The sequence below is a fragment of the Capra hircus genome, chromosome 2, assembly GCF_001704415.2.
Source record: "Capra hircus breed San Clemente chromosome 2, ASM170441v1, whole genome shotgun sequence".
NCBI classification, from domain to species: Eukaryota; Metazoa; Chordata; class Mammalia; order Artiodactyla; family Bovidae; genus Capra; species Capra hircus.
This window is the reverse complement of record NC_030809.1, coordinates 36,052,400-36,071,508: the sequence shown is the minus strand read 5'-3', so window position 1 is coordinate 36,071,508 and position 19,109 is coordinate 36,052,400. Positions and strand designations below refer to the sequence as shown.

Here is a 19,109-nt window from a genome sequence, read left to right as displayed (position 1 = left end):
AGATATCCTTTTACTATTGTCTATTAAATATTTATAAGCCTATTTTTCTATGCTTTTCTTTGCTCTTCTAATATCTGCTGCTTATTTCTGGTGTGTGTCTGTGTTTATTTTTCTTTTTAAGATTTTGAAATAGATGTAATTTGTTCACTTGCTTGAATTTATTATTACAATTGTTCTATAGAAAGCTGATTCTATGATCTAATGTAACAAGTAATGTTTTATATACCACAACTTTTTAACTTTAAGTCCTAGAATTCAAAGAATTGAAGAAAAGATATAGAAATAATTGCTAAATATGCGTTCACCCCATGCAAACAAGAGTCATGGCCATCGTTTGCTTTGCAGCCTCTCATTAGAAACCTTTGGTCTTGTATACAGAACAACAACAACAACAACAAAGCTATTTTGGGACTTTACGTTGGTTCTATGCAATCACTGGTCTAAGCTGTTGATCACTCTGCCTTACTTACGGGGTAAAACATTCTACAAACCTATGAAACAAGTCTACAAACATATGTGAAAAGCCATAAGAAGGCTTTCCCAAGCCTTTATCTTTGGAGTAAGGATCCTAATTTTAGAATGAACCCCTGAGTTTCATGTGGAACCTCACTCTAGAAACCAAGCCGCCTGTCTGCAGTTTTGGCACATCTCTACTGTTTTGACAACCGGTGGTTCATTTCTGTTTCACACACTGACAGCGATCACACACTGACAGCGAGCCCCAATCGTGCTACAGCAATTGAGTTCCCAAAACATTATCAGCACCAGCCTGCTGTTTCTTTAGACGTTCAAGTTCTCAAACAAGTAGATGTTTTAATTATTTTTTTAATCCAGAAAATATATTTTTAAAATCAGTCAGCTATTTAAAATAAGTCATCAAAATATTCTAATGGCAAGTTTAGTAAGTGAGAAGTGAAAAATGCGCCTTGTATTGTTCCCGCTTATTTAGAACTAAGCATGAGATACCTAGGCATTTAAATCCCATTCTTGCTTGTGTAATGGGGATTTAAAAGGATACAATGATTAATGAGTTTCAGATACAGTATAAAAGTAATCTATGGTGAGACAAATTCTTAGCTGAATTGGTAGCTCTACCCAGCAGAGGCATTTGAATACTTTGAGAGGAACTAAGAAATTAAGAAATGAACAAAAATGAATAGGATTTGCTTGGCACCAACGGGAAACCTTGGCTTAAATTCAACATTCAAAAACTAACTAAATTGGTTTTATTGCTCAGCTTATGTTCTTTTCGTCTCAAAAAGTCATTCATGTTGTTGTTGTTGTTGTTGTTGTTGTCATTGTTTTCCTGAGGCTTTACAGACTCAGCAGAGGCCAGTAAAATAATTTATTAAAGTAACAGAGGGTCAGGGGCACAGTTCTTGAGGCTCTAGCCTACTGTGTTCCCTCTTTACCTGGCAAATAAATAAAGCCACTCGTTCCCTCTCCTCCATAACTCTGTCTTTGTATTTCTGTTCGGCATCAGTGGACAGAGAGCCCAGAGTTTGGCAGCAAGAGTGACCTCTCGATTTCTGTTTTCTCCAATGCCTTCAGTTTACAATAGTCAAGGTGCCACAACTGAGGGTGTCATGTCCTGAACCCTATCAGCTCAAAGGTGGATGCGAGGAGGGCCACATTAAGTGATCACCATGGACACTAAGAATCTGGCCGACCCTGTGCTCTTCCTCTGGGCTGCTGAGTACGTTTCCAATGAGTTCATCTACAGAGGGGACAGAGAGGGCTGCACAGGGACAAAGCAGGTGACCCCATCCCATGAGACTAAGCATTCAGTCCTGAGTCCAGCCACAGCCCAGTTGTCTGAGAGACTGAAACTCCCTCCAGGTGAAAGAAGTTAATAATTAAGGATGGTATGCTGCCCATAAGCATGTGGGCCCCAGACTTGTTGGATCTGAAGGTGACTCCTACTAATTTCACCATCAACCCATCAGAAGCATGTCCATGAGCTGATCATCCCCTCTTAGAACGATCACTATAAAACTTCTCACTGTCTTCTCCAAGTTGCGACACATGGCTTTGAGAGCATTAGTGCACTGTGGCCCCATCTACTTGGCAAAGTAATAAATCTATCCTTTTCTACTTCACCCCTCCCAAAATAAGAACGGTGGTTCTACCTTTAATAACACAAAGCTAGATGTAAATGCATGTGGATACTATTGCCATGACACATTGTTATAATTATGCTAGGAAATAAATAGACAATGAACAATCAAACCCAAATAAAGTCCCTAGATACCCACATGGAGTTTCATTTTTAATAGCAAGCTTGAACATCAGTTCCTAAGTGTTTAGAAAACAAAAATATAATATCCTCTGCTGATTTGGAAGGGATAATGCCATGCTCTCATTTGTTCTAAGAAAGGAAACTGAGCACTAAGAAAATATGACTCACACTTTGCCTCAGAACCTTTCCAGGGTGATAGATAGCAGGTAGATATCATCAAGAAAATAAAATTAAAAACAAACATAGAAACAGACCAAAAAATGGAAAAAAAAAACTTTCATTGCAGAATTAAAAATTCAGTACAAGAGATATTAAGTGATATGGCCAATGTACAAGTGGGAAGAAAATATGAGTCTTCTATTTGCTAGTGAGATTAGGGTTTACTAAAACTAAATATATCTGTCAATAAAGAGCATGGGCTTCCCTGGTAGCTCAGTCGGTAAAGAACCTGCCCTCAGTGCAGGAGACCCGGGTTCAATCCCTGGGTTGGGAAGATCCCTGGAGTAGGAAATGGCAACCTACTCCAGGATCCTTGCCTAGAAAATCCCATGGACAGAGCAGCCTGGTGGGCTGCAGTGCACAGGGTGGCAGAGAATCAGGCACTACTGAGCGACTAACACAACAACAACAGAACATAGCACATAGATGTGGTAGGGAGAAGAAATCAGTACTCTTAAATACTCCCACACCACTGAGGACCATGTAAAGAAGGAAGAAACAGGAAGAGAACTACCATATATTTTGTGCTAATCACTATGCTAAGTAGTTTGAATTCATTTTGTCATTCAGTTCTCATTTTCAGATGAGGAAACTGATGCACAGGACTTAGATGTTCTTGACATTTCCTTTGTTAGTTGTAGTGCTAGTATGAAATTTCAAATCTATTAAGTTTTAAAAATCAGGTTTGTTATACTATTTCATCCTGCTGAGACTGGAACAGAGCATATAGGAAATATTGTTTTCATAATCTTAGACACATACCTTCTCAACTAAAAGGCATATGATAGGTTTTACTTTTGATCATAAATCAACATTATCAGGAAAAACATTTTATTTCTAGATGAAGAATCTTTGAATCATTTTACTTCTGACCTCTAGTCTTTGTTACTTTGCCCTCTCCAAAACTATTTCCTACTTTATGGCCACATTCAGAGTATATTTTAGATACAACAAAATCTACTTAATTTTGCTGTGATTGTTTTTCATTTCTACATCGGTGAAGTCCTAACCAGAGTACATTAAATGGTAACAACCAGAGTTGGTTCTTACCTATAAAAATATCACAGATATGCATAGATATTTATCAATTTTCACCTTCATATGCCTTTTTTATCTAACTGATTTTACTGCATCTTGTTCACAGGACTTTTTCAACTTTACAAAGTAGTTGATATAGTCATTTACTATTTTAATTAGAAATATTTTCAAAAACCATTTTGGGGGCCATAACTTTAAGTTTATGTACATAAGAGAAATTTAAAAACACTATTTTTGAACTTTTAATCCTTATTAGTTGGACAATTATATATGTCTCATTGTCCCTTTAAAATTCTAAGATTTTTGTGATTCAGAAGGAAACTATTTCAAAGTCTTCTCTGGATTGAAAAACTTACTAAGTCATATTTTAATAGATTAAATGTAAATGAACTGAAAATATACACTAAATCTCTCTCTGATTTAAATTTAAATCAGACATCAAAACTGACATGGTATAGCTCAACAAATTCTATTCAGTTTTAAAGAGTTTTTAATATTTCATATTTAATAATAACCAAATGTAATATAAGAAGTCACTGTCACAGTAATACATATTAAATACATAAAATATTTGGATAGCTACTTAAATTATGCAGATAATCTTCAATGAAAAGGAGTTGATAACTTATTTTGCAACCTCTGATGTATTTATTTTACACAAATGATAGTTAGATTTTCTTAATTTTAAGAGGCACTTGAGCCAAGACACTAATTCTTGATCCACCCCTTTCCCTGAGCACCACAGGGCTGCATTTGAAGCATGATACAATTTTAATTGCAAAGATTTATCATTGTGACATGTAATTTCTAACTACACAAAATGACAATGTAATGCATAGGTGTGAAATTCAGCCACACATTGACTATGCGAAAAGTGACAGCAATGACATAGGCTGCTGCTTTGCTCCATTTCATTTTCCTAAAAGCCGTATCTATAGGTAGGCCATGTACTAACTACTTTATTATCTCTACCATCTTTTCCTTGCAAAACATACTAAATAATATTGTTTGAATTACCCTATGAAGCACATATCAAATTTCATAGTATTTGGTAGATAGGTGGTGAATCTGGATTGCTACTGAGTCAGACATGAACTCTAGAACTGATTTTGTTTCATTTTCTTCCCTTTGGTAAATGAGGATTCAAACCCAACCATATGTAGATTAATATATATTTTAAAAAATCTTTATAACAACCTAGAAGGGTGGGAAGGGGTGAGAAGGGGGAGGGAGGTTAAAAAAAGGGGGACACATGAATATTCTACGGGTGACTCATGGTGATGTATAGCAGATACGAACACAATATTGTAAAGCAATTTTCCTCTAATTAAAAATAAATGTTTGAAACAACAGAATAACAAAATATCTTTTTTTTAATTTAAATTTTTATTTTTACTTTATTTTACTTTACAATACTGTATTGGTTTTGCCATGCATTGACATGAATCCACCACGGGTGTACATGCGTTCCCAAACATGAACCCCCCTCCCACCTCCCTTCCCATAACATCTCTCTGGGTCATCACCGTGCACCAGCCCCAAGCATCCTGTATCCTGCATCGGACATAGACTGGCGATTCATTTCTTACATGATAGTATACATCTTTCAATGCCATTCTCCCAAATCATCCCACCCTCTCCCTCTCCCTCTGAGTCCAAAAGTCCGCTCTACACATCTGTGTCTCTTTTGCTGTCTCGCATACAGGGTCGTTATTGCCATCTTTCTAAATTCCATATATGTGTGTTAGTATACTGTATTGGTGTTTTTCTTTCTGGCTTACTTCACTCTGTATAATCGGCTCCAGTTTCATCCATCTCATTAGAACTGATTCAAAAGTATTCTTTTTATTGGCTGAGTAATACTCCATTGTGTATATGTACCACAGCTTTCTTATCCATTCATCTGCTGATGGACATCTAGGTTGTTTCCATGTCCTGGCTATTATAAACAGTGCTGCGATGAACATTGGGGTACATGTGTCTCTTTCAATTCTGGTTTCCTCAGTGTGTATGCCCAGCAGTGGGATTGCTAGGCCAAAGAACTAAATAGACATTTCTCCAAAGAAGACATACGGATGGCTAATAACAAAATATCTTTAAAATTTTTCCTCCCTCTCTCTAGAACCTTGAATAAAATCATTTTTCAAATAATACAGTAAAGAGAACACTAGACTAAGGCAAGGATCAAAAATCTTATCTTGACCAAATGTACAACTTTTGGAGCTAAATCAAAACAAAATAAAACACACACCAAATATAATTATTTAATATGTGTTTTTTTTTAATTCTAGTGTTAATTTTTAAAAGGTCATGAGGTAAGTTCCCAATTAGAGCACTTTTAAAATTCTGTTAATATACTCTATCAGTTTAGTTCCTAATATCTGTAGGAATAAACCTAAATAGCCTATAAAATTATTTTTCAATATCACAAGAAATAATTCAATCCATTTATGTAATCTTCATCTTTTTTAGAATAATTTAACTTCTCAGTAAAGAATCTACATTAACTAAAGCTTCATTAGGAAATAAAAAAGAAAGACTGAATTGAGGAACATGACCTCCTCATATGAGTAATCTCACAGATTCTCAATTCATTCACACGTAGCAGAAGATGATAACAGTTCAGTGTCATGTGACCTCCTTCCTTCTCAGAAACTCTGTAGCATGATGATAAAGGAAAATCTGGAATTATAATGACTGGCTTCAAATCTGAACCTCATAGATTAAGCAACAGGCCTTTATGTCTTATTGCTTAATTTGAAAACCGCAGTTTCTTCATCTTCAAAGTGGAATAATCACAGTAACCTACTAATTGGGGTTGTTATAAGGATGAAGAGAGAGAATGTTTATAAACCAGTAACTTACACACAGCAATACATATTATTTATGAATGTTATTATAATTTTTAATAATAATAGTAGTATATATATATCCTGGGTTCTGTTCTACTATATAGATATTTTGTTTCCTAGACTTATTATGCTAAAAAGAGCAGCAACAAAGATACAAAGACTAAAAGAATTTTAGTAAAATTATTTTTTACAGTTTTAAAAAAGAATTTAAAGCTTTACAGTTTTAAAGCTAGAAAATTCATAATAGTAAGTACTTGATGAGACATCAACAGATGTTTAATTTTACATAATATAGAACCACCTCACCAAATGTTAAAGCAGAGTGTTTAAATAATTTGGAAAATATTAAAATTGAAATCATGCTTTACTTTGTCAATAGTTATCACAATATACTCAGTAAATGTCATTTAAATATCAAATTTGAAGTCCCTTTCATAGTAGATTGAAAATACAAAATGTTCAACCAGCTTTTTCCCACATTACTGATACCAAAAATCAAACCTCTAATTTGCATCACAGTGCTATTGAAATTGAGTGAATTGAATAGTCCTCAAAGGAAGGAAAAGCTTATGGATTATCATTTTTTCTTCATTTTTTCCCTGCAGGTATTCCTTAAAATTGCTATGGTTATTATGATTTAATAACTAACACAATTTGACTTAGCTTACAATAGAATTACAGCTAGAAAGTATAAAGTATATTTTACAGAAGGGTCATAAAGTATTAAGGGTGGGAAGAGGGTAACATACTATGAGATCTAGAATAACAGATAAAAGCATTGTACTGAACTTCCAGGTAGGCTGGAAAAAAAGATACAAGTGAAAACATTCTTTTTTATTTTTTTTTTCTCTGATATCCTATAATAACCTTGTATATATTGCCAAAAGAGGAAAGTTTAAGGGAAATTCCTAGAAAAATGTTTTCTTTTTTTTTTTCAACCTTTTTGAAAGGTATTGTTTATTACATCAAAAGGTTTTGAGCAATGCAAATTCACATTTCTCTATCTTCTGATAGATATAAATAAATGGAAAATACCACTCATATTTTTATGAAATATTGGCTATTTCTATTGCAACTTGTTTCAGATGCTTCCACATTAAACAGTTTAATAATTACAAGAGCAGCAATTTTGCTATGATTCATGAAAATAATGTTTGTTGCATCTCTATTTTGTTTACATATAATTAGTTTATCATTTTATTCTGTTGAATAAAATGCATACATATTTCATATTTAATATTGTTAAGACTTGATTTTCCATACCATCTTTTACACTTATACTGGGATTTTAGTTTTTCTTTTTCTTTTTTTTTTTTTTCAGTGTGGCCTGCAAATAGTGATCAAAAACTTGTTTTTACAATTGATGATGACAGATTTGAGGCTATGGTTTTCCCAGTGGTCATGTATGGATGTGAGAGTTGGACTGTGAAGAAGGCTGAGCACTGAAGAACTGATGCTTTTGAACTGTGGTGTTGGAGAAGACTCTTGAGAGTCCCTTGGACTGCAAGGAGATCCAACCAGTCCATTCTGAAGGAGATCAGCCCTGGGATTTCTTTGGAAGGAATGATGCTAAAGCTGAAGCTCCAGTACTTTGGCCACCTCATGTGAAGAGTTGACTCATTGGAAAAGACTGATGCTGGGAGGGATTGGGGGCAGGAGGAGAAGGGGACGACAGACGATGAGACAGCTGGATGGCATCACTGACTCGATGAACGTGAGTCTGAGTGAACTCTGGGAGTTGGTGATGGACAGGGAGGCCTGGCATGCTGCGATTCATGGGGTCGCAAAGAGTTGGACATGACTGAGCGAAGGAACTGAACTGAACTGAACTGAACTGAAGATTTGGTGAAATATGGTAGTTACCTATTTGACAAAACATCCTATAGTAGAGTTTCTTTTGTTACTAATTTGCTATTAAATAAATATTATGTAATGAAAAACTTTCAACATAAACTGGACAATTCTAAACATAAGTTATTGTCTATGCCATAAATAATTCTCATCAGACTTTTCAATATAATTTCTCTACTATAAAAACCATTATAATCTCCTAGTCCTTAGCTTTTTCAATTAAGTTATTTAAGACAGAGACTTAGGGACCTACTTATAACTAAGTGATTTTAGTCTCCGCTGTAAGGGGCAGAGTAAAAATCTCTTTTTTAAAAAGTCAGATTTCTGACAAATAGAAATCCTAAGTCCTAATACCTAGCAGCTGAAAGCATATTAAAAAGTAAAGCATGGCATCCAGAACTCAGCTTGCTCAAATATAATATGGTCATGTGCTAAATCATAAATGAGAGCTTTTATATTATACAATTTGATCACGTAAGTCAAACATGCTTTCAAAGACTGTAAAAGTCGACTGTTTCTATTATTCTTACCAAAAGCATTCTTCCTCTCAAATATTATAATAATGAGTAATATTTATTTCAGGAACTGCACTTAATGCCATATATGTGTGTATGAGTTCAGTTGTGTCTGATTCTTTGAATCCCATGGGCTGTTGCCTGCCAGGTTCCTCAGTCCATGGAATTTTCCAGGCAAGGATACTGGAGTGGGTTGCCATTTCCTACTCCAGGGAATTCTCCCAACCCAGGGATCAAATGAGTGTGTCTTGCCTCTTCTGCATTGGCAGATGGATTTTTTGCCACTGTGCCACCCGGGAAGCCCACTTAATGCTATATGTAAATTACAATTCAACTTTCACAACTGTCTTTCAAACTACATGCTCATCACACTCATTTGAAGAGGAAATTAAGGCTTAAAACATTGAATAACTTGCATCTAAAAAGGATTTGAACGGAGGGCATCCGGATTTAGAGCCTGTGCTCTAATTCTTTCTCCATGCTTGTAAATTTCACTGCCTCCTGCTTGGGTTCAGAAAATATGCCGTCCTTTTAAGACTTTACTGCCTGATTGCCACTAACCACATGTTATTTAAATTTAAATAAATTATATTAAATACAATTGAAAATCAATTCCCTTCATCATACTAGCCACCTTTCAGGTTCTCAGTAGCCACATTTGGCTACTGACCACTCAATTTATGGAGCAGAGACCGAATGTTTCTATCATCATAGGAAGTTCTATTGGACAGCTCTTCTTTAGAAGGTAAAACAGATTAAAATGAGGGCACTTGATCCCATAGATGCTTGACCAAAAATTAATATATAAATAACTGGGGAAAATACATTCCCAATGTTTTCACACTGCAGTTGGTGGGTAAATATTTGTCAGAACTATAATATTTACTGAGAGAAGACAGGGATGTAGAGATAATTTGGATGAGCTCATATCTCAGCACAATGTCTTGAATATACAAGTGGAAGAAAACAAAGCTAATAAATATTTGAACTGACATCACTTTCCAAAAGAATCCTGAACTTTCACTGGTAAAATGGGGTCTATTAATAAACATCTGAATCATGGTTAAGAGAATAGTAACTTCTATTTTTAAAAAGCTGCAGTCAATAGCAATAGCTATAAAGTTAATTAACAAATAAACTTTTAATAGTTATTAATTATGATACTTCGTGTATCATCATGATACTTATTAATTAATAATGATACTTTTAAATTAAACTCAGTGTTTATAAGATTGTCATTTTATGTGTTTGTTTGTATTTTATTGTGAACTCACCATTTCCCATTCATACACTCCTGATGTATTTAAGTATTATGTAACAATTAAAATCAAGAAGGTCTTACTAAAATACAACCTTAATGTCTTCTGTTTAAAGTTTGAATTTTTCTTGTTTATAGCCATTTTAATATCTTGCTGACTGTGGCCTCACCTGGAGAAATTGTCCTATTTCTTAGGAATGGCATAATATGAAGAAATGAAAAACAACTCTAGATTATAGAATAAGGTACCCTTATTAACCACAAACCAGTGAATCCTAAATGAGATCAAATCAGTCAATCCTAAAGGAAATCAGTCCTGAATATTCATTAGAATGACTGATGCTAAAGTTCCAATACTTTGGCCACCTGATGCAAAGAGCTGACTCATTAGAAAACACCCTGATGCTGAGAAAGTTTGAAGACAGAAGAGGATGGCAGAAAACGAGATGGTTGGAGGGCATCACCGACTCAATGGAGATGAATGTAAGCAAGCTCTGGGAGATGGTGAAGGACATGGAAGTCTAGCATGCTACAGTCCATGGCGTCGCAGAGTCAGACACAACTGAGGGACTGAACAACTATTAACTACAAAACTTCAAGCTTCATTTCCTTAGATGCAAAGTGACAATAAAGACTTTCCAGGTCAACACTAACAAGCTGTTTGTGAAACAAAGAAAGAGAAGCTTGAAAGCATTTTGTAAAGTTTGAAACTCCATGACAACGTGGGATATTAAAATTATCATGCCTATGGTAAACATGGAAAGGCAACAACATGGAGCCTCTTTTCTTACCTCTGACCCAGAGTCTTAGCATCTGCCAAGAATGGGGCTGCCTATTCTAAGTAAACTTGTCAAATATCTCACATAGTCTTTATTCTCGTTAAATACAGTTTTAGGTTCTCCCCAAATATTACTCACACTGTTTCATGAGTTCCAATTTGATTCCAGCAAATCAGAATGTGCCATAATCTAATGATTCTGGCCCCAACTTGTTTGGTAACTGGGAATGATGCAGAGAATTTACCAGCTCTTTTCAATTGAGTATCTGCAGGGCTGGGCTTCCCAGGCAGCTCAATGGTTAAGAATTCACCTGCCAATGCAGGAGACACAGGTTGCATCCATGAGTCAGGAAGATCCCCTGGAGGAGGGCATGGCAACCCACTCCAGTATTCTTGCCTGGGAAATCCCATGGACAGAGAAGCCTGGCAGGCTACAGTCACGAAAAGTTGGACACGACTTAGTGACTAAAAACAATAGCAACAATTTGCAGGCCCAGCAAAGCAAATGCGAAGAAGAAGAGGTAGATACTCTGATATTCTTACTTCTTTCCTCAGAGTCAAATCATGGACTTATGGTGATAACAAATCAATTTCTCTCACTGCATTTCAGACCCTGAGGAGCAAAGAATTTCCTCCATTTTCTAAATGTCATAAGCAAACAAGTATGCTTTCTTCATAAATGGGCTTTAATATGGGAGTTTGTTGACCTTACATATTTTCTTAGAATATATATATATATATATATACTTTCTCTTAGGGAAGGGAACATACAGATCTTGGTATATGTTAGGGACAAGAAAGAATAATGACAGGTTTAAAGTCTCAAGTAGGGAATTTTCCTGAAAGAGTCTCATTAGGCTAAATTTCCTCAGATTTTCCTAAGGATGCTCTAGAGATGGAAAAGAATGCAGTTCATAGAATGGGAATTTTCAGGAACCCTGAATGGGAAATAAACCAAGGGTGTTGCTTCTTATGGACTGAGTAGATTATCTTAGTACTTGTGACAGAAAACATGATGGCTAGTGAAGAAAAAAAAAAATGACCTTATTCCCTGGAGATTCCCCTTCCCATGTTTCATTTTTCCAGTAATGATCTCTTCTGATCAGTGATACAGCAGAAGGAATTCCCTTTTTACCTTCATATGGTTCCATAAATTTGCTTATCAGTTCTCTAAAGCTGAGTCCTAGAAATCTGCTGAACCAGTCACTCTACCTGATCCCATAATTATAACATTTCCTTTCAACTGTGCTTCTGTCTTCCTTATACACATAAATGTATTGTTGTAGTTCTCATTTTTCTAGTTAATGCACACTGTTTGACATGACAAGCAAACAATCTTCTTTAGAAAACATTGGCTAGAGTATCAATTTTAGAAATTGTGGACCTGATCTAAAAATTGACACCTTCATAAGAATATGCCACTCTTCACTGATTCCATCTGACTCACTGGATTTTCACTGTAGGTTAGTTTTGATCAGATCATTTTCCAAGTAATTTACCTTAAGCTAGGAATATTCTTGGGATCATTTTGTTCCTGTAGATATCACAATATGCTGAGTGCTGCTTCTTATGTAAATATTGGTAGTACTTTTGTCAAACACCGTATTTAATAGCAATCCCTGAAATAGGCTGGTTGAACCCACTCAAACATTACTAAGACCTTTCACAGAGCTGCTGAAGAATGCTTAGTGACTCTATTGTCAGTAAAAGAACTTAGAATGAATATGTCTCTTGTCTAGGTCAAGACAAATGTCAGGGGCAATGAAGAGTGAAACATGATGATGGGAATTTGAAATGAAGGGCTAGGGCAACAGGTGCTTGGCATGAGACACTGAAAGACAGGAAAGAAGAGCTGTGAAGTACCCAAAGCAGTAATCAGACTGAAAGTAGTCAAAGAAGAGCCTCAGGCCTCTCGCTGCCGGGAAAGAGATCTTATACTTAAAGTAGTTTCAAAGCAGAATCAGGAAGAGAGGCTGAAATTTGGAGCATCCTTTTGTCTAAACAAATCACTTCTCAAAGCCGCAGTGAAACAATAGGCATCTATCTGAATATGCAGAAAGAGGTACAATTGTTTTGTCCGTATGTTGACACAAAAGACAGCTAAAAACAAAACAATACAGAGAAAGAGCACTGAGGTTTCCTAAGTACTCTCTACATGGCAGGTGCTGTGGTTGACAAGTTCCCTGCTTTATTATTTCACTAATGCCTATAACTAGCGCTGTGAGGTAGAATTTTCCTTGGGTTTAAAGATGAAGATTCTAAGTCTCAGTGAGACACGCTAAGTGATGATATGACATTTAAACCGATTTTTCTGGTTCCACATCTATGCTTTCTGATGTACACTGAGTCAATTACAGGTGGCCTGTCCATCTCAAAATTATTTATTTGAGAATGACTGAATAACGCCAAACTGGGTTAGGAAATTTAAACGTTAGAAGGTGCTGCAGTTCTTTCATGTACTACTTTAATTTGTAGCCATTACATACTCGAAGGCAGACATTTAGATGTACTTCTCAGACATTTCATCAATTCAGACGTTGTATTTCCTAGACTAACCATTTTATTTTATTTTTAGTCTAGGAGAATTCAGTAAATTTAATATATCCTTTACATTATTATTGTGGGTGCCTCAAAATAACAAGCATTTTATTTTTTTTTATTTCATCCACATCTCAAATAATTAAGATGACTCAGTACACAGTTAACAAACATAAATAGCCATATATATTACAGGCAGTAATATATGAATCTATAAGTCTAAGCTGAGCACCGAAGAATCGACACTTTCAAACTGTGGTGTTGGAGAAGACTCTTGAGAGTCCCTTGGACTGCAAGGAGATCCAACCAGTTCATCCTAAAGAAGATCAGTCCTGAACAGTCATTGGAAGGATGGATGCTGAAGCTGAAACTCCAATACTTTGGCCACCTGATGAGAAGAACTGACTCATTTGATAAGACCCTGATGCTGGGAAAGATTGAAGGCAAGAGGAGAATGGGACAACAGAGGATGAGATGGTTGGATGGCATCACTGATTCAATGGACATGAGTTTGAGTAAACTCCAGGAGCTGGTGATGGACAGGGAGGCCTGGCGTGTTGCAATCCATGGGGTGGCAAAGAGCTGGACACGACTGAGCAACTGAACTGAACTGAACTGATAAGTCTAAAAATATGTAGCATGTTTGGATAACACTTGGAAAATAGAAATTTTGTATTTTTATCATCCCACTTTCACCTACTCAAAACAAATATTCTCTAATTCATAAAGTGAAAATTTAAATATTCAATTTGAAAATTGATGTAAAAAAACAAATGCATATCTTAAATTTGTACCTAGGTTATCATCATCATAAAAAAGGATATAGATACTAGAACAGATATAAGTACCCTTAGGTATTTCTCAAAGATTCCTTCGTATCTACAATATAAAATATAGATTAAATTGTATCATATTTTCCACCATTACTAACAGACAAGGTAATTTTGTAAATTATAAAAGAGCAAAATAAGAGTGGTTTTTATGTCCCATATAATAAAATAACTTTTATATTTTGGCCAGACAGGTGACTAAATACGTAGGAGCTCATCAACTTAAGGTTTTAAATATATTAATCATTAATTTGAATTTCAAGTATGAATGTTTGTTTAAGACAGAGCTGATAAAATCATCAGCATATCATCACTGAGAATGATTAAGAAGAACCACAGCCACATGCAAGTGACCTTAACTGAGGAAGAAATAAAACATTCTCCCTGAGTCTGTCCTGTAACACAGCCATGTCATTCCCAGTGACTTGGAGGTGAATATATGTCTGATGGGAAACACTGATGGCAGTGCGTGCTCTCTCTTGACCAGAAAAGGACAATCAGTGTAACAGGGCACTGAGAGCTTGCCAAGACAAATTCCTTACTCCATTTTGGATTGGGTGTCATATGCTTAATCTAGGGGGCCTGACCCTTCGCACTTCCCCACCTCATTCATAATGGACCAGGGAAATGTGAGTGGCAGGAGGAAGACGAGTCTTTCTGCTTAGCCAGAAAACATGTTTACGTATGGATCTTGTCTTTGGTCACAACCACAACAAAAGTAGCTCAGTGAGATCTGTAGTAATGTTTATCGTCCAAGGAATAGCTTCTGGTGAGCATAAAGCTAAATTAATAAAAATGCATACGGTGAGGAGTTAATATATATATGTTTAAGTGGTATCCAACTATTAACTCTTATATATGACAGTCTTCATGTTAACCAAATATCCTTTTTACACAAAGATAGAGTTTGCACGTGCATACGTACTATTATAAAGGCATATCATTCTAAATATTATTCTAAAGTAAATACAGCAAAAACGATTTCAGGAGAAACACAAAATATGAATATATCAAAAAGCCTTGAAATCTCAATCTCAAAATTATTTGCTATAACAATAGTACTTGTTATTTATTTTGTTGAAAGTGCTCAAAAAGAAAATCTTGCTTAAAAGGAAAATTCATGATAAAGTATTATTGTCCTTGTAATGGTTTACCATTATATAAAATTGATATTAGACAAAATGGTAATATGGAAGAAAGTTTATTCCCAGCATCTTGCTTGTCCCTGCAATCTTTTATACAAACGTTTCCATCCAAGGCTTTCTTTGTGGCTCAGCTGCTAAAGAATCTGCCTGCAATGGGGGAGACTTTGGTTTGACCCCTGGGTTGGGAAGATCTCTTGGAGAAGGGAAAGGCTACCCACTCCAGTATTCTGGCCTGGAGAATTCCAAGGACTGTATAGTCCATGGGGTCGCAAAGAGTCAGACACAACTGAGTCTGACTTCCATCCAGGCTCCTAATCTGTTCTTTTCATTCCTATATCAATTGAGAGTATATTTCTTGTCATTCAATCATAAACATATCTGTACTTTTCTTTCTCTTCTCTCCAGGAGATAATAAATGAATGAAAAGTATTTGGATCCAGTAAGGGTGAAGAGGCTAACCAGATATTTTGCTACCATTTCTTAGTATCTTTAATTAATTAGAACATTGTTTCTCAAACTTTAATAGTCATCAGAAATATTGGAAGTGAAAGTGAAGTCGCACAGTTGTGTCCGACTCTTTGCGACCCCATGGACTGTAGCCTATCAGGCTCCTCCGTCCATGGGATTTTCCAGGCAAGAATGCTGGAGTGGATTGCCATTTCCTTCTCCAGGGGATCTTCCCGACCCAGGAATCGAACCCGGGTCTCCAGCATTGCAGGCAGACATTTTACCGTCTGAGCCACCAGGGAAGCCCGAAATATTGGAGGGGTCCTTAATATACATATTGGTCTTAATATGTATACAAATTCTGGAGCTCCAGCCCCAGAATTTACCATCCATTAGGTCTCAGGTGAAGCCCAAGAATCTGAATTTATAGAACAAGTACCCAGGTGATGCTGATACTGCAGGCCCCTTAAGAACTGGGTTAAAAGTTTAACTCACTACTGCAGTTAGGCAATGAGGTATGGGACTACTTAGCAGGTTTTCTGTTTCCCTTCACATTATGTGAACCCTGAGTCTAAAATTAGGGCTAGCCCCAGTAGTTCCACCCTTAATGTAACATTATATATCTTTATTTTTTTTGTATAACGTATCGACAAGAAGAGAAAGCTCTTTCCAAAACACAAAAACAATCTTACCTAAAGTGAACTGTAATGTTTGCTTACTACTTGGATCAAGTTACTTAGAAGACTAAATTCTTTAAGATATTACTGTAGAGCAAATTTTATCCTAATTCCTTTCCGATGAAGAGTTAAACAGTTACAAGTCTCCTGTCCTTCCTCGTATATTCTTATACACAAACATGATGGTACTTACTGTAAAACTACTAATTTTCAAAATAAGAGTAACACTATTGATCTTATTACCTAAAATATGATCAATAATTCTAGACTGTCTCATGGAATAGTGTTGGAATGTAGTCATCATTCATATAATATATATATATATTAAAATATCTGGAAAATTTCCAAAATATCTAAATTTTCCACCATTTATTTTACTGTACTTTTCATTAATTCATACTCAAATAAGAAATTAATAATAACTGCTGAACAAATACTTATCTTTTCTAAACATTCAAACAAATACTCACTCATTTATTAATTTTCCATTTTTAGTGCTACAGAGGAAAATATCATAAGGTTTTCTGGCAATTTAGGGAATAATATTTTTAAGATAATAATGCTATATTTGGATATGAAACTAGTCAATCATAAGTAAGACAACTGTCAAAATAACAAGACATGGTGGAAGCTCACTAACAGAAAAGATATACTCAAATGTTGCAAAATTGTGACTAAATAATTCCTTTTTTATATTTTAATAGTATTGAGGTTAATTAAATGTGGAAATGAATAACTCTTTAAAGACTAATTTTCTTTGTGAGAAGATTCTTCAAATAGCATATATGTGGAATAATAACATAGTCATATGTTATAAGATTTTGAAAATAAATTTATTCAATTTTTTCTTTAATATAATCAGAGGAAAAGCAAGAAGAAAACACAATGCTTTTTTGGCAAGTTTTAATTGGATCATGTTATTTTTGGATTCCTAATTTCAATCATTCAATTTTTCTCTATTTCCAAAATTCTTCCTCCTATCATTATTTCCATGAGAGTAGCAATTTAGTCAAATACCCTGCTCTTCAGTAAGGAAAGTATTTTTAAACAAACAATAAAAAAAGGTAAAAATGTTGATGAAGGATACAAATTCTGAACAATTTCCATTTACCATTAAGTCATGAAGTCTATAGCAATCATGTCCAAAATAAATAACATAATCATCACGCCTTTCTTCATCCAAGATATTCCAATTTTAGTTCATGTCTGGATAACTATGAAGCTACTTATAACTTAAAATTATATATTTTATGTACTCTGTAAATATAGAAATATATAATTTTAATAACCTGACAATATTAATCTTATTTGTTTCTTAATATTTTAAGACAATACTTCTAAAATATTTCAAATTCCACTATCAAGAAACATGGCCACTGTGTGGACTCAAAGACACACAAAAAATATATTAATTTTGCAATTTATTAATTCAGGTTAAATTAATAGTTCAAACTCCTTTCTCCCACTCTAATGTAATTACTAATTAACACATTTTTGGTTGCAGGCACATATAGTAAAATTCATGATTAAAATTCTTGTACCAATAGCCTCCACCATAGCCTTTATGAACTCTGAATTACATGAACTGAAAAGACATCAATGGAATTGCAAAAGCCAGCTTATAACAGAGTCCTGTACAAAATTATTTGTAGCAAGATGATACCTAATTCCAATCTTAGGGGGAAAAAAATCACTGATGATGAAAGCTTTCTGAGGAAGAATTACTTACAGCACTTAGTGAGTTGCTCAGTAAGAGAAATCAAAGCTGTATTAATACATTAGATATGTTTTCCAAAAATAAGAGATTGTACAAAAAGCTAGATTAATGGAACAAGATATAACAGTTTGTGTATTTACTGAGCTTTAACGAAAGTCAGAGTTAGGATGTTATTGCAGAGATTTGATGATATGGTCCACTATTCACCTGAGACTACTGAACAGAGCATTCTTAAACCTGCTTCATATCTGTTTTCAGTCACTGAGCATTTCCTTAGCGTATACTTCTGTTCAGATGAGATATAGTCATATGCTATCCTTCAGATTGCATTTACAATATCTGTACATAAAACTGGGGCAATGTAGGGCATCATTTCTCACAAAATGAATAAGTAGTATTAATATGTATTTCAATGCTTTATAAAGTTCCTCAATGTAATACATGCTGCAGAAACCATGTGCACATTTGTGTGTGTCTATCACATTATATTGATAATACAAGTATATTTCCTGTTTTGTATATTTTCCTTACCAGTCAAGTTCTTCAGTCCAAGTTCTTGAAGTCCAAAGTTTCCATCTTTTCTGTAGTTTAAAAATATTGCCAAGGCATATCGATCCTCATAAAGCTTTGTCCCACGGATAATGCGTAAGTTCTCCAGAGGCAGGTAGCGAAACTGATTAAGAGCCACCAACACGTAGCCTGTGACTTCTCGTATAGACTGAAAAGACACAAAGGATGGCCTGTGTCAAACAATTTAAAACTGTCAGTATGTTTACGTAGTCATTTAGATAAAATTGAGTTATTTAATTCTAATTTTCAGCTTTTAATTGAATATACTAATTTCCATACCACATTATAAATAATTGCCTTGACACACAAGATCACAAGGGTTAGAATCTCATTTGAAGAGTGGGTTGTATTTTAAAGTCAAGAATGTGCTTACAGTAAAAATAATTTACTGTACTTTATTACTGTAATAATTTCCTGAATTTTATTGTATGAAGC

The 19,109-nt window shown here is 34.9% G+C and overlaps 1 protein-coding gene across 4 annotated transcripts in view; it reads right to left on the bottom strand.

Annotated features, from left to right (window-relative positions):
* ERBB4 (erb-b2 receptor tyrosine kinase 4) overlaps window positions 1–19,109 on the bottom strand; it is a 1,297,156-nt gene that overhangs the window by 570,842 nt on the left and 707,205 nt on the right. For all 4 annotated transcript variants that reach the window (XM_005676493.3, XM_005676495.3, XM_005676492.3 and 1 more), the window contains exon 3: window positions 18,636–18,822. In XM_005676493.3, the coding sequence (XP_005676550.2) occupies window positions 18,636–18,822 (187 nt within the window). The remainder of the gene's footprint in view (window positions 1–18,635; window positions 18,823–19,109) is intronic.